Source organism: Homalodisca vitripennis, chromosome 5 (genome assembly GCF_021130785.1).
Source record: "Homalodisca vitripennis isolate AUS2020 chromosome 5, UT_GWSS_2.1, whole genome shotgun sequence".
Lineage (NCBI taxonomy): Eukaryota > Metazoa > Arthropoda > Insecta > Hemiptera > Cicadellidae > Homalodisca > Homalodisca vitripennis.
In genome coordinates this window covers 102,616,591-102,634,180 of record NC_060211.1, presented here as the reverse complement: position 1 = coordinate 102,634,180, position 17,590 = coordinate 102,616,591, and the positions used below count along the sequence as shown (strand labels likewise).

General features: G+C 32.1%; 1 protein-coding gene across 3 annotated transcripts; it reads left to right on the top strand.

Annotated features, from left to right (window-relative positions):
* The first annotated feature begins 460 nt into the window (after nucleotides 1-460).
* On the top strand, nucleotides 461-13,246 carry LOC124362592 (UMP-CMP kinase-like). 3 transcript variants are annotated; one of them, XM_046817237.1, is made up of 2 exons: nucleotides 461-1,725; nucleotides 11,980-13,246. In XM_046817237.1, the coding sequence occupies exons 1-2, from the start codon at nucleotides 1,117-1,119 to the stop codon at nucleotides 11,989-11,991; spliced, it is 621 nt and encodes a 206-aa protein (XP_046673193.1). In that variant the 5' UTR covers nucleotides 461-1,116; the 3' UTR covers nucleotides 11,992-13,246. The 3 variants fall into 3 exon arrangements, 1 of the variants encoding a protein (XP_046673193.1); XR_006922479.1 differs by having other exon boundaries at nucleotides 463-1,852; XR_006922478.1 differs by lacking the exon at nucleotides 11,980-13,246 and adding an exon at nucleotides 8,943-9,202 and having other exon boundaries at nucleotides 463-1,852.
* Nucleotides 13,247-17,590: the final 4,344 nt, after the last annotated feature.

Below are 17,590 nucleotides of genomic sequence, written 5' to 3'. Positions count from 1 at the left end.
GTTTCCAAATCAAATGACGCTTTTGTAAACAACGAAGAGGTAATACATAAGTATTTAGACTCTCCAGTTCAACTCAATTTTCCGTTACGAAAATTCAAACAGTCTGAAGTAGTTTTGATAAGGTGTGGCATACTGGTCTATTATATAAAATTATCAGGTACATTCAGTAGAATCCTGAATTCCTCAAAGACGTGTACTTGGTCCATTTTTATACTTACTATATATCTCTGACCCCCCAAAATATGAACATACACAAATTGCAACTTTTGCAGATGATACAGTAGTTTTGTCAGGTTGTGTTTTAGCATCTCATTACTTACAACAGACCTTACATGCAATTACTAATTGATTTAAGGCATAGTATATTAAAGACAATGAATCAGTTCACTTCACGATTATACTGAATAAAAATTCTTGTCCTTCAGTTACATCGAATGACGCTCATTTACAAGTAACTGAAGTAAATTATCTAAGCATGCGTTGGAATAGAATTCTTATATCCGAAATTTTGACGAGAACTCAGCAAAATTTAAAAACAAATAAAGTGAATTAGCTACTCGGATTTAAATCAAAACTCAGTTTAAAGACCAAGTTACTATTATTCAAAACTATCCTAAAACCTGTATGGACATATGGTGTGCAGTTATGAAACACAGCAAGCAATTGAAATCTGGAGATACTTCAACGGTATCAATCAAGGTTGTTAAGAGAAATTGCAAAAGCGCCTTGGTATGTATCCAATAAAATGTCACATCAAGATTTAAACATCCCAACCGTCAAAGAAGAAATTATCAAATTCAGTTGCAATAATCTTTAAAGATTAGATAACCTAAACCACTTTGCAATAAATCTACTAGATAATTCTGAAGATGTGTAAAAACTCAATCGATCTGCTATCCTGGAACTACCTTTTAGGTTTTGAATTAATTACGTTAGTGCTAACAATGGTTATCATATCACTCAATTTTAATTGTTAATGGTGTTCCTTTATACTTATCGTTCTTCTAAAATTGAACAGTTTGTAAATAAATACAAGTTTGTTAAAGAAAAAGAAGTAATTTTTAAAGTGCTTATCGACGTACTGTCACTCTTTAGTCATCCTTATGTAAATTGTACATGAGACAGAATTTTGTTGTTCAAGTTTGTAAACACATTTTTAACATGGTTGATGTCTTAAAGCCTAAAGTAGTCTTTGTTTTGGGAAGGCCCGGTGCTGGTAAAGGAACTCAATGTGCTAATATTGCCAAAGAGTTTGGATTTGTGCATATATCAGCCGGTGATTTATTACGTGAAGAAAGAAGTAAACCTGGTAAATTAGGTGAACTGATAGATGAGTATTTCAGAAATGGTACGATTGTTCCTGTGGAAATCACCTGTAAGTTAATCGAGACAGCAATGCAAAACTCTGGAAAACAAAAATTTGTAATTGATGGTTTTCCCATAGATAAAGACAATCTAGAGGGATGGAATAAGGTTATGGCTGAAAAAGTAGAACTTCTATTTGTGTTGTTCTTTGATTGTCCTGAAGATATCTGTGTCCAGAGGTGCTTAAAACGAGGGGTACACGGAAGTGGCAGAACAGACGACAATGAAGAAAGCCTTAAGAAGAGGATGCAAACGTATTTGAATGTTTCTATGCCGATCATTGAGCACTTCAACAAAAAAGAATTGGTACATCGAATTAACGCAGACCAAGAACCTAAAGAAGTATTTGGAGATATAAAGGTTATATTTCAAAATATTCCCTGAAAATAAAAAAGGTTAAATTGTAGAGTAGACCTATTTAGGTCTAGAAGTTGCATGTTTATTGAATGTACTACTGAACCAATCCTGTCCAGAAAGTAATTTGAAGGTAAATACTTAATTATTTAGGAAGAGTATAATAATCCATTTAAACTTGGTACATATTTACTTTAGCCACTTTAAACTATTTGTCAATATTTTATCTTTAAATAAAAGAATAAATTAATAGGAGAGTAGTAGAATAGATATTAAAGGGAGGAAAGCGTAAATAATTACTGAAATTGTGTCAGGAATGTCCCTGGCCATTGGAGCGGACTTCAGTTCCTACTTTGGGCAAAAAATATCCTCGAGATAGTACTTAAATTCAAGCTTTGATTATGTGACAAAGCCTGAACTAAAATGCCCCTGGGTGTCGGTGCAGGCTCAGCATCATCCCACACTTCTGGCAAAAATAACATCCTCGAGATAGTACCTAAATTCATGCTCAGATCACATGAGTGCTCATTTCTGCCCTACCTTAAGTTCTTTCTATGTGATCTGATTTATAAAAATGGTCTACTCAGGGGCCAACAAAAGAATTAAAACAATAAAAGGGTAGGGTACGATAAGCGGACCCGGTTTTTTATATCAAAATTGGCAAACGATATTACTTTATCATAACCATCGATATAATCAATCAATACTGATTAATTCTTTTGAACAATTAACTTAAATAATCTATATCAACAGCTGTAAACACTTTCAAATAATACTCATAATGTAATATTTCAATTTTATATAAGTAACATTTGATTATTAAAAATGGCAGTCAATTTTAGAAAACTACACAACATTGCTTTGAAAGATGATGACATGTTTTTCGTGACTTCAACATGTTGGACTCATACCGAAAAACCTATTATGTGAAATTTGTGGAAAAGAAACAACAGTAACTGTGAGAGGAGCAAATATGGTCGTCTTCAGTTTTCCTAATTTTGGTTATGATTATTTGTTTGATCACTGTAAATATTAAATTCATATTTTAATTTAAAACATATGATTGTTATTGAGGACTATAGATAGTTTTATATTGATTGATAGTCTAGGATTTGAGATGAGAATATTAGGTATTGATGATTACATTCTTTGATATAAAAAACCGCGTCCGCTTATCGTACCCTACCCCAATAAAATTTCAAACAATTAAAATTGTAAAAAATCATAAAATAATAGAAACTTACAGAATATTTAATTCCTCTTTCTTTGATTTAGTGACCCGTCTAAAACAACAATGTATCCTTAGCTAACGGTCAGTGGCTGCCACATATTATACACAAGGAAAACGCATTTAAAACTCATTATTGAATTGTTCATTGGAACATATTCAAATAACTTCACGGAACACCCACTGCACATATGATATTAGGTAAAACCTCCAGGATATGTAACTGTAGAATGTTTTGAAAACCAAACTGAAGAAAACGTGAATACAAAATAACTAATGGCCACAACAAAACACACAAAGAACAACGTCTTTTAAAATCTGACCAATCATGAAACGGGTAAAAATAACTATAAAGGTATAACCTGTTTTAAAAATGCTCTGACTTATAAAATGCCATGTACTTGTTTTGCCTGTATGTTGGTATCCTAATTATCCTCTCCACAAATGCCTACTCCTCCTTAGCTTATTATTTCCCCCACCCAGGAACCCTGATTCCCCTCTGTCCCCTAAATTGATGGATTATTTGAGATATAATCCAAATTTCAAACATATAAGTTATTGTGCAATTATGAATTGTAACCGCCTAAAAAATTTTACTGGAAATAAAATTATACTATTTTAAGAAATTGATAAAAGTGGTTGGAATTAATATAGGTAATGTGGCTAATGTAAAGTAGAACCTTAAACATAAATTTATGTTTATGAAAATAATGTCCAAAATTATAACAATTCAAAAATTCATTTTCGTTAATATTGCATTACATAGATCCATATTTACCTATGCCATGAAGGGTCTATCTGTACAATTTGTATAGTAAACAAATATTGCAAGACAGGTTGGAAGCAATTAGTCACTAAATCTTTGTATTATCTTCTTCATAATATTATTGTATTTTTGTTTATCTATTTAGAATTCATATTAAATTTTAAAATGTAGATTAAAAACCATTTAATATATTTTAATGTATTATTGTATAATAGTCTATTTAATACATTTCATTTTCGTTTCAAATAAGTTTGGCGAATAAATAATTGTAAATAACTATAATAGTTATAATGTTTTTTTATTTAATAGTTAAGGCATTTCAAAACGGATAATTTAGTTCCCTGATTTGATTGTGATGGAGGCCACTTACTATACTGCAGCAGTATTTACATATTCGTTTAATAATTTGAAATCATGTATGAGTTTCTTTAAATTCAGTGCAAGTAAATGCACTACAGATTTTTAAAGACAATTATAAATATCAAGAATGATGTCTAAGTACAATCTTGATTTGAAATACATCAGATATAGCATAATTTATTTTATGATTGTTGTGGAAATATACCTAATTATTGTTATAATGTCTCCATTTTTGTGTAGGTATAAGTGTATATACAGAATGGTAAAAAAGTCCCGGAACGGTTTAATATATTTTTTACGAATATAGATAAAGTAATGAGACTTGGTATATCAATAATAGCCATAAATGTCTAGTTTTTTAAGGTATTAAAACTTTTTTATCCCTTATGGGGGACGACCCACAAAATTCCCCAAAATTCAGCCCAGGAGTCAGACAAAATTCTTAAATAGCAGCATAGGTCAAGTTTTATATCAAATTAAAGGTCTTAGTTAGTAGAACACATTGCCGCAAACCGGACCTCAAATGGTTCACTCTAACTGAAATGGCGGCGTTTTAAAGTTATTCATCATTTATCTGTGATGCGATGAATTAGTTCTTCTGTGTTGGCAACATTCATTGCAACAATGGGATTTCCGGGATAGTGTATTGGTCTTGAAAACTCATTAGTGTTTACATCCTTTCTATTCAGTGAAAGTTGTTTTTGACATTCATCCTGTTGAAAGTCCAACTGCAGGGTCATTAACTGCGTATCTTATCATTCTGAGGGTAGAATGCGTTTAGACAGGAAACTTAATTTTCCTCATGAGCTGTTACAAAGTCGATCTTAAGTTAAGATTTGTAAAGTGTAGATTGGGTTTAATTTAATTGTTAACAGTGACTAGTTGTGAATCTTGTGATAGGGATGTCTTTGACTGAGACTGAGAGAATAAACCTGCTTATGATGAGGGGGTATGGTGACCGTGTACGATCATATGACGAAGTTGTGCATTTATTTAATGACACATTTCCGGGCCGGCCACCAATATCAAAGTCTACCGTCTGTAGAACAGTCCAACGATTTCTAGATACCGGCAATGTTAAAGACCGTCCAAGAAGTGGTAGACCTTTATCTGCTACTGACGAAAATGCATCCATAGAAGTATTACAAAGTTTCATCGAAGAGCCACACACATCAACAAGAACTGCAGCAACTAATCACGGAATAAGCCATGTTTCAGTGTTAAACGTTTTAAAACAAAACCACTATTATCCGTATAAGGTCGGATTGGTCCAGGAGCTTTCGGAAGACGATTTTGACAGAAGAGTGGAATTTTGTGAGACAATGATGAATAGATATGTACAAGATCGAAATTTCTTAGCAAAAGTTGTATTTTCAGACGAAGCTACCTTTACACTTCATGGCGATGTAAGTAGGCATAACTGTCGTTATTGGAGCGACGACAATCCTCACTGGATGAGGGAAAGCCATACCCAGAAACCTGAAAAAGTTAACGTGTGGGCTGGGATTGTTGGCAATCATATTGTTGGACCTTTCATAATCAATGGAAATTTGAATGGGGTGACATATGAATTGATGTTGAGAGAAACCATTATACCAGCTTTACGTGCTGTGTTGGGTCGAAATTATAACACAGTATGGTTTCAACAGGATGGTGCACCACCTCATTATGCTTTACAAGTACGAGCGCTGCTTGACAGAGAGTTTCGCAATCGTTGGATAGGACGTAGGGGAGCAATAAAGTGGCCACCTAGATCACCTGATCTAAATCCTCTTGATTTCTTTTTATGGGGTTATTTAAAACAAAGGGTTTTTTTAACTAAGCCTGCCAACACAGAAGAACGAATTCACCGCATAACAGAGGAAACTCATCAAATACCTCCTGAGATGATTCAAAAAGTTATTGAAGGCTTCTACCACAGATTGGGCTATTGCCAAGAGAAACTTGGACAACATTTTGAACACTTTCTATAACTGTAAGTACTAAATTTTCAATTCTAATTATTAAATTAATGTTATCTTAATGTAAGAGAATGACTTATTTGGATAAATGACGAATAACTTTAAAACGCCACCATTTCAGTTAGAGTGAACCTTTTGAGGTCCGGTTTGCGGCAATGTGTTCTACTAACTAAGACCTTTAATTTGATATAAAACTCGACCTTTGCTGCTATTTAAGAATTTTGTCTGACTCCTCGTGGGCCATCCCCCATAAGGGATAAAAAAGTTTTAATACCTTAAAAAACTAGACATTTATGGCTATTATTGATATACCAAGTCTCATTACTTTATCTATATTGGTAAAAAATATATTAAACCGTTCCGGGACTTTTTTACCATTCTGCATAAACTATGTAGATTTTTAGTAATTCTATAAAAATTGCACGGACTTTGTATAGCTAAAATGATTCATATTTTTCTAAGAATAATATCAAACTATTAATGTTTAGTAAGTACGATTTAAGTCATGTAACACAACTACTTAGTACTACCTTTTATGTCTATGTTAGTAATTTCATGTTTATATTACTAAGTCATAAAACTACACAGTTACACAATTATAAGTAAAATAAGAGTTTTATAAATAATATTAACAAATTAGGTATTTACATCAGTTTAGAGAATTGCATGTCCTCAAAAGCCCCACACACTACCGGACCAGACCTTTAGACCAGACCGTCTGGCTGCAAGCATGCCGTCTTGGACGGCTCTACACACTCCCAGACCAAACATTCGTAGTTGAGACACCGTGATGAGAACACCTGTACGTCATGGCACCAGTGTTGTCTAGGAACCAGAAAATAGGTTTAGCTCTTAGTTGTATGTTGATAACTGAGGAAAAAACGCCGGAAGAAACGGAAAATATGGGCTAAGCAGTGGCTTCATGATCGAAAAAGGTTTACACACTTAAATCTGTTAAAAGAACTGGACGAGAGTGATTTTAGAAATGTTTTGCGAATGGACGAGCAGTGTTTTACTGATTTACTATATATGGTTAAGCCTTTCATTGAGAAAAAGAACACTTAGAAGTTCTGTGAGTGCTGAGGAGAGGCTGATTGTAACTCTCCGATATCTGGCAACTGGGAGGAGTTACGAAGACAGTTACAATGCAGTTACGACCTGGGGATTGGCGTGAGGTGCGGTCCTTGGCACCAATGCAGCAATCGAGTGTAAGAACTGTTTCTAAACAAGGAAAGAACATTCGAAAATGTTTTTCTTGACTACTACTACGACAAAGGAGCCCTTACGTTTCAAGAGGATATGTTAAGAGCGCAATAACGTGATTTTGCTAATTGCTTACCACAGCATCCATTTGTGACTCGTCTTCTTCCAGAGTATCCAATCCTTCTCTGATCATCTCCTTCTCTTCCAAGAATGACATGAGTTCATAGAACCAGAGACGTGGTGTATATATCTGGCTGCTGCCAGCTCCAGTTGTTTCACTGGCTCTTACCTGCAATAAATGTTTAATTTCAATTATTTTGTTATTATTAGCTTACTATTAGGGGAAATGTATGTTCCCCTTTGTAATCATTATATCCTTATTAAAATACTAATCGTGTGCAAAATAATTTATTTGCAATCCCCATCAGGTATTGTACATAATAAACTGATTTTAAAATACTACTTGGAAGTAATAAAAAATGGCAGGTATTTTAAAATTAATTTTTCTTTTCCAGACGATAACAGCCACGAGGTTAGTTTTAGACTTATTAGTTTTAGTTCCAGAAATGAAAAGAAGTTTATAAATACTGAGAAATACTCGAAATAAAATACCGTTAAGACTGTTTTCGAGTATATTTTTACTGACTATCTACATTATAGTAACTTAGAACATGCTTCTATTATGTCTGTACTCATCTCATTACTAACAATAAGATCCCCGTACGAAGCTTACCTTCCTCAATTCCCGTCTGAAACTGCACTTGAGATTTTTCTATCTTCTTCTTGAGCAGGTCAATTGTTGCATTCGGTTGGAATTTTTTGTATATCTCCAACAGCGAACCATGTGCTGCCCTCCGTAGATCCCTATTCGCATAGGCATCGCACTTAGTGTCCCACAAACATCGGTTCTCTTTTAGTGACTCAATAAGCTCCACTAAAACCTCTTTTTCAGCTTCATTGTTCGGTTGGGATTGCTGTGAAGACATCACGATGTTGCGCTAGAACAGCAACACTCACTGCAACAGATGGATGAAGACTGTCGCGACGGTCGGCCATCCGACAGACAGCGCTACACACTCACAGACCGGACAAAAAATAGTGGTGGGGGAACCTCAGACCGTCGGTGGTCGGAGGGTTCAACCATCAGACATGCAGACAGTCTGGTCCGAGAAAATCGGTCCGCAGACAGCCCCACACACGATACGACAAGTGCCTGACACCAGACCAGACGGTCTGGTCTGAAGGTCTGGTCCGGTAGTGTGTGGGGGGCTTCAGTTTAAGAGCCGAACATATAATACATTGGGATTCAGTTAGTTGTTATAAAACCATAATATGAACAATTACAACTTTTTAACACAGTCATAATATCTAATATTGGTAGAAAATATCTGAACATAAAATTCAGTAAAGTAATGAGCTGTTGGTATAATCAATATCGTATTATAGAATTTAAAATTGCCACCACAGATAGAAACCGGAAAATAGAACTACCTGTTTCCAGTGAGCTAGGGAGTGTAATGTACTTGCTTGTATTCAATGAAGTATTCTCCTCTTAGTGTTTGTATATTAATTTAAACATAACAAAAACATTGAACTGTTTTAGTATAAGTAACAGCAAAATTAATTTGTTATGCTTTTGTTCTTGATATTTTTGGAATTTATAATTACTTTATTTTTGTATTACAGTTTTTACTTACTTTTTCAGTTAACTACATTGACCATCAGTTGATATGATTCCAAACCCGATACTGGAACTGGAAACCTATATTTCCAAATTTAAGCATTGTATGTCATAAGGCAGGTTTTGCTCACACTCATAATAAACTATTTCAAATGGAACCAACCATTTTTTTTTAAGAATACACATCAACACAACAAGGATGAAGTTAAGCAAAATTATTTCTGTAAACATAACAAAGATTTCAAACTAGTAAAGATTACAAAATAAAAATCTTCCTCATCTCATATTCTATAAGATTATTACCCTATAACTAATGTTAGCACTAACAAAATAATGTTTCTATTTCTGGTGACTACCGTGCCATAGTCAGACATTTTTAAAGTGTAAAAGTGCTGTACCTTCCTTTTTACCCTTCTGAAATCAAAGAACTTTCTGAAATAAAAGTCCCCCTTTCCTTGTCCGACGAAGAAATTTCTACAGAGTTCAAATCCAATAACTATTTAACTAACAACAGAAGATATTTTAATAACAATATAACAATTGAAGATATTTTACTGTCACTAAACAATTCCCATGCTATAGACAAATTCAAAGCAGCAATATTTAACAATTTACCCTAAAAATAGTATATTTAAAAGCATAAATAAATAATTAATTAAAATTCATAACTAAAACTTAATATATAAATATGACATATAAAAACTAAGTACAAATAAACACTCTATGTGCATGGCTGCTATTGCCCCAAAGTGTAATTCCATACAGGAGATGAGAATTAAAAAAGGCATTGTAGGCTGTAATCAACATCGATAAGTTAACACAATTTTTAGTTTTCTGAACAAGCAGGTAACCTTAGATAAAATTTTGCACAGACTATTAATATGTTAGTCCCAACTTTTGCTGTCTAGATGAATGCCAAGTAATTTAACGGGCTGACTATTTTTAACTACTTCCCAATTTAGAGAAATAATTATTTTTCAGTTTTATTATTATTATTTATCATCAATCCATTTTATCTAAACCATTCCAGAGCCATTTCCGTAGAATTATTTTATTCAGTTATTAAATTATGTAAAGTTTTTGTACAGTTTAAAAGTGCTGTATCATCCGCATATAATACAGTTGTACATGACATGTTAAATAATAAATCATTGACAGCAACTATAAAAAGAAAAGTCCTAATACTGACCCTTGGGGAACTCCTTTTTCTGTGATTTTAAAATCTTATTTTTTTATTATTTACCATTTGTTTTCTTCCACTTAAATACAATTTTACTAAATTGATTTCTTTATTTTTAATTCATAGTTTTGCAGTTTATCAATGAGTAGGATATATGAAATACAATCAAATGCTTTTGTTAAGTCAATCAAGGTAGCAGAGAGATCAATTTATTTTCAAAGTTGTCTAATACCGGTACCTTTTCTATAATATTCTCTAGAGCCTTTATTGTGTTAAAGACCTTTTTTTAAATCCAAATTGTTCTTTGCAAATAATGTACTTGTTTCCATAAAAGTTATCATTTAGTTGCTCTTTAATGCACCATTCAAATATTTTACTAAAAGTAGGAATAGAGAAATTGGCCAGTAAACTTATAGGGGTTACATTTTCACCCTTTTTATACACTGGAACAAATTTTTTTGTTCTTAAGCTTTGGGGAAAAATACCTACATCCAACATTCTGTTGAAAAGTAGGAGTGGTTCAATAATTAAATCGATTATTTCTTTCACTATTTTGTTAGAAAATCCATAGAAATCCTTACTCTTTGATGTACTTAGTGTAGAAATACATTTTAATATACTGCCTTCGGTAATACTCTTCCAGGTAAAAGGTCTAATCTCTCTATTACAATTTATTAAGTATTTGTTTAAATAATAAACTGCTTCATTATTTGACATTCCTTATGTCAGTGTTGCAACAGAGCCTACAAAGTACTCATTAAAACCATTGGCCTTTATATTAATATCGGAATTTTCTTTTTTATTGCTGGACTCAGACCTAATTATACTCCAAGCTGCCTTGCATCTATTACTTGAATTTTTTCTATAGTTCTCAATAAAATTTCTTTTCTCTTCTACTTTTTTGTCCATACTTTTTCATATTCTTTATACATATTTCTACATACATTTTCATTGGCCGAACCTTTACTTTGTTTGAATCTTTCATACGGTATTATTTTTTTTTAACCAGATCCCTACATTTTTTTAAACTCTGGTGTGAACCATTTTCTATTTGACCTTTTATGCTTTTTACTATTCAGGTTTCTTCCAATGAGGTTGTCAGTAAATAATAAAAGTACTCAAATGCTTGTTCAATGTTTTGAAATGAAATTAATGGTAACCAGTATTTTTGAGATAATATTTCTCTTGAATTCATAATCGATTTTGATATTTCTGACATGTATCAAAGAGCTTGTCTGGTTATCTTCTTGTCACCTTTCACAAAAAGTATCAAAGACACCAGCATTGTCTGAAAGATTTTGTTCTATTACCTCGTATTCTACAATATTCTTGTCAAGATTAGTAATAATATTATCTAGACAAGCTTTTCTCTAGTCTCTGTCTGGTTTAAACAAAATCAAATGAACAAAGCAAATTCTAAAAATGTTCTGTTTAATTGAAAAGTTGTTAATAGTTATATTAAAACCGCCTGTTAATATCACTTTTAAATTCTTAAAATTATCATTCAAAAGCACAAGACATTTCTCTAAATGATAAAAAAAAATATTTACATTAGAATTAGGTGTACGATAAACAGTTACTAGTACTGTGTTAAAACTATAAAATATCACATCTTAAAACATTAAAAATAATGCCCTGATTAACAAAAATGAAACTACCACCTTTACTTAAAGGAGGACATCTACAATAAATACTACCTAGATTAAACTAATGGGGTTGTACAATTCAGATTCTTCAATAGACAACCAGTTTTCACTTAAAGTAATTACATCACATTTAAATTCGTTTAACCATAGTTCTAATAAATATAACTTATTTCTAATACATTGTACATTTAAATGAAACACATTATGTCAGTTTAGTGGTGTTTCCTGTTTATAGCTGGAGGGGTGATGGGGAAGGGGAAGGGAATTTTCCATTGGCTTGTGCCTGACATCTGGAGTCTGCTGGTCACTTGAGCCAAACACTTCATTGTTGTTGGTGTTGCTGGTGTGTGCTGCCACATGCTTCGAGCATCCTCTAACTGCCTTGGCTATCTGTTCTGCCAGCCAATCCTTGCCTCGGCTATTACAGTGCATGCCTTGATGTGTATGCAGGGACCTTTGAGTTTTACTTAACTCGACAAGTATAACGTTGTCAAGCTGCTCACTCAGTTGTTTAAATTGAGCATTTATTCATGTCACCTCTTTGTTCAAACAGGACCACTCAACAAGGTCTTTTTTAACTGGAAGTTCTACTATAACAACCTTATAATTAGGCTTTTTTCCAACACTGACTTAATACTTATGATGGCCTTTTGAGCGTCATTAGTAGCAACATCGTTGGTCCCGCTAATAATCACTAATATACTGTATCTTCACAGCTAAGTTTTTCTTCCTGAACGTTATACATGTCCAATATTTCTTTTGTACATCCTCCAGGTCTAATAAAACTCACACAAAAAGTCCCTACCATGGCTATCAGTACATAATAAAATCCTTTTATATTTATCCTTCTCTTGTAGTGTTTCAATTTTCTTGTTTTCCGGTATATTTTTCCATCAATTCCGGTACTTGGTATGTCTAGTTTTTTGATATCTTAACAGATTTTATATGAACTGTGTCCAATCAGTATTATACTCTAATCCATGAGCTATCAGGACCTGTAGATAAGAGTGTTCACACTAACACTGTCAAATAATTATCTTCAGTTATATCACTCCACTGATTAAAGTTTTTCAGGTTCATACAACATGGGCACTAAATTATAATGCTGTTGGTTACATGTTTTATAATTTAAAAAATAGTTAACAGTATATACAAATTATTTATTTTGATACAATTGCAGTTAATTTAATTTTAGTTCTATTATTTGACCACTTCATAAAGTTAATAATTTATAGGTTATAAAAGTTTGTCCTATTGAAAAGAAAGTATGTAAATGTAAAAGTCCCTTGTTACAAATAAAGTTGGTATTCTTACCGACCCATTTTTTTTCATAGAAATACTGAAACCAGATTTAACACTTAACTATCCATAAAACTCTCAAAATCACACTGTATGAGTGTGAGCTGTAAATTACACAATGTAATACTGCCTTCATATACTGTGTTATATTGTGTAATTATATTTTTAGAAGCTTCTTTCTTATTATAATTCGTTAATTAATTTTAAAAAAAACACTCCAATAATAATTTTATAATTACATTTTTATTTGTGGGAGGCCTTTTGTTTTGAATTTAAAATGTCATCAGTATAATTAAAATAAAAGAGGTCACAATAACAATGTAAGAATTTTGTCCGTAAAATAAAAACACGTCATGAAAAATAGAAGGAGATAAAATGTGTAAACCAAGAATGTATGTCTATGTATATGTAAGAAATAAAGTTAATATTTAAGTATATATCAAAAACAATAATGGTGAATTTTGGAAAGGCCCAGGTTCATTATTTAATAAACTATGTTGGTACTTCTTTATCAAAATTGTTTCATAAGAATAAAGGATTTTTTATAATTTTGGATTTATTTTAATAATTTTGTGTTTGAAGAACAGTGTCTACTTAGAAGTGTATGTTTTGCCCGGGTAAATTTTTTGTTGATATTTTAAACATGCTCTATGTTGTTTAACTCTCTCTTTTAGCTTAAATCTTTTTGTTTGCCCATTGTATTTTCAAATACTCGTAAATTCACAATTGAACAATTCATTCAAAAATCTGTTTACAAGTTCTTTTATAAACCATTGAATGGAATCTAACACTTTGCCATATATCATCCATCCGATATTAGAAAACCTTTTCTCAAACTGAGATTGCTTTAAGCTGTATTCTCATCATATACTCTATTAAAGTGTGTACCTATTTGTTAAACTAAGATGTAGCACTACTAGTACTCTTGTTTAAACTGTGCCAGACCCAGAGTGGTTAACAGGCTGACCTCAATATGTGTCAGCCTATACATGTATACAGCTATATTCATGTTCTGTATTTTTTTAACATTAGCCTGTATAGCAACTTGTAAAGATGCTTATCGGTTAATAAGGATTTATTTTAAAAGTGTTAATGGTAAATAAACCACTTTTATTATTATGAAATGTTACATACACAATCGTATTTATGAGTATGACTGACAAATAAACAACTTCCCAAAAGCCCAGGGTGAAAATGGTAATTGTAATTGTAAATTTTTTAAATTTTATGCTAGTAGATTTTATTTGAGTTTGAAAAAGTAATTTAATGGAAATATAAATAATAGATATGTATGTAAACTTTAAAGAAATGTGTTTCAACATTTATTAAAAGAAATGCTACCTTTAAAAATACATACATTTTGTTAAGCACGTATTTCTAATTGTATACACAAAATTGAAGAACTTATCTTGATGAATACATCTACAATTCATTGCGTTGTTAAGTAGCACTTTTTGATATTTTTTCACAAATGTATGCCAGAAACACTATATACTGAATAACACTAAAACTTTTTATATTTTTCAAAAATGTAGAAAACATAGTGTAGCAACACTTACATTTACTCACAATGTTGTCCATAAAGCTATCACTCAGTTCATTGTCATTAAAAATAGCACCTTCAGCACTAACAATATAGTTTATCATATTGTTTTCACTCAATGGTGACTTATCTCTCTTATGTTTACTCATTTTTCATTGATTAAACAATAAATCTAGTGATAAAAAACAGCTTTCAATTACACAAACTCAACATATTGATGGCTGAGGCGGAGTAATGCGGTGTAGAGGTTCTTATGTCTGAAGTTTAAAATTGTAGTAAATGGAGATTATGATGGCTTGCAGTGTGATGGTATGTGTGAAAAGTGGTACCATATTGATTGTGATAAAAAAATTAACGGCATAAGTTCTATTGTGAGGTGGTTCTTTAAACCATATGGAAATTGGCTTGATTTGTTCATTAGTAAAGGTTACTAACTTTGACGATATTCTAAATCTTCACTTGACTGTTAATAAGCTTGACAGTATTATTAAAGGAGTTGTAGATGACAACTTGGAATTAAATAATAAATTAGGTGTCTTAACAGCTGGACAATTTAGGTTAAGTAACGAACTAGAGTCACGTATGCAGGGAGGTGTTTTAGTGAATTAGTGGTTGCCCCTAAATTCATCTTTTCACCAACACTTTTCTTTAATGCGGTGCTTAAGGCGTTGTGGTGAAGAAAAGATGTAGTTTTACAACAACTAATAATATTTAATCAAATTCAAACTACTATCATATCACATAAACCAGTTCTGGCCGGACCCAACATGATGAAGAGTCTGGCCACAAATAACCTCAATGATAATGCTTTGCAAACCCAAATTGTAATTGAATACATTTTACCAGACCATGAATAATCTAATACAGACACTAATAACACTGAAAGCAACAAAACCCATTACACGAACCCATAACCTTATCTAATCTGAATACAAAACTCAAAACCCACCAGAGAATAAAAGAAAATTTAGTAAAAGATGTGACAAATTTTACAGATGTGACAATCAGGATCCTTTCAAGGTCATTATCCTAGATAAAGAGAAAAGAGGTTAAACCCTTTCTGCATATGAAAAGTAATCACGCTTATTACTCTAATATCAAATATGCAGATTGAGCAGAAAGAAATCTCTCGGTTATATGTGAAAATTATGAAGCTGTCAACAGCTTGTTGATTCACAATACTTTTCATAGTACAATTTATCTGTACTTTCCATCCAAATTTTCTCTGTAGGCGTAATAAATGTTGAGCAAGATGTATCTGAAGAGGAAATCCTCACATGACTATAATATTATTGTAGTCCAATGAATCAAAAAATGTATCAATAATGAACTGGTATCTACGTACTTTGTCAAAATGACATTTGAATTGGATAGACTACCAGACTACATCAAATTGAATTATGTTCAGATGAAAGTGAATACGTTCAATATTCCGGTTAAGTAATGTTATCGTTGCTTTGGCAACGTAACTAGCAAGGCCTGAAATAATAATAAACAATAATAATTATGAAGAGATTTGTAATGGATCAACATTGGTTAAATTCAAATTCAAATGGTTTGCGCCTAGGGTGACCAGACCAAATTTTTCAAATGGAGGACATTCGTTGGAAAAAAGGAGGACAAATCCATACGGACATACATATTCGAAACTTTTAATAACTCATCTAATCTCTACGTACATATAAGTGTTTTATATTATATATTGCAACAGTGTAATTAAAAATAAAATTATGTGTATAACAAACAAATAAAGTAATATTTACATTAACTTTTTTTTAATTTTAAGTAGTGTTAACATTGTGTAAACAATCATCTATTACTATTTTTTTATACTTGAAGAAATATTTCTTAACAACTATGGATGTAACAATCAATATTTGTGAAATTCTGCACGTCATGTTTTTAAATTTGTATTTTACTGCTAATATGCTCTTAATAGTGTCGATTTTTAACTGATTCCTCTCATCACTCCATTGAACGTTAATCATAGAAAATATTCTTTCAATACTTGAGTTAGAACTGGGTAAATAAAAAAGCTCATAAATCTTTAAAAATTCTGAAAAACAGTCAGTATTTGGGCATTTGGCAAAAAAATCTACCCATATTATGTGAAGCAACTGACTAAAGAAAAGGTTATTTTCGTGTGTTACCTATGAATTTTTTCTAAAGCTGCAGTTGGCCAAATAAGTATGTTTCCTGCTACATTAACCCCTCTTTCTTAAAGGTAAGTTAAACCTGGATGAAACATTTCAAATGTAAGAGATGTTGATTCTTTATTCACATTCATCCACTCAAACTACTGAAAATCATCTAACTGAGTGGTCCATTTCTTTAAATGGCCCTGAGAAGAGGAATAGAGTATTTCTACCTCATTAACAAAATCATCACACTTTTCATACTGTCCCCTATCCGCCTGCCTTTTCAGTATCCTTACTTTTAAAGGCAAGAATTTCTCACTATGTCTGTCTTGAAGGGATTTTTCCATAGACTTGATGTAAGCCTTTACCTCTACAATGGATTATCAGTTCTTTTTCAGATCCTTCAATTTTATAGTGAAAGGCTGACATCAATGAGTGCAGGAACCACAGATAGACATCGCTTAAATTGCCTTCAAAAAAATTATTGAGCATTTTGAGTGTTATTTCTTGAGATAAAAGTAGGCCTTCATTGCAGGATACAATTTACGTATCCTCTCAACGGCAGGAAAAGGGCTAAGCAACCTAGTTTCCCAGTGCCTTAACACTGCTGGTGGTGAATCTCTACCGAGTCACAAAAATCTTTCAATTCTTAGGTAAGTACTGTGTATATTGAGAAATAATTATGAATTGTCATTACAATGGAATCAATATCATAACTTAATAGGTCACAACCATGATGTATAGTGTTGTGCAAAATATGGGCCAACTCCAACAAGGTCTTTTTCCATGCCAGATGTTAAGTATGTAAACACATTTTCTCCTGGCTTTCTACCGATTCCACCAAAATTTGCATTTGTATTATACTA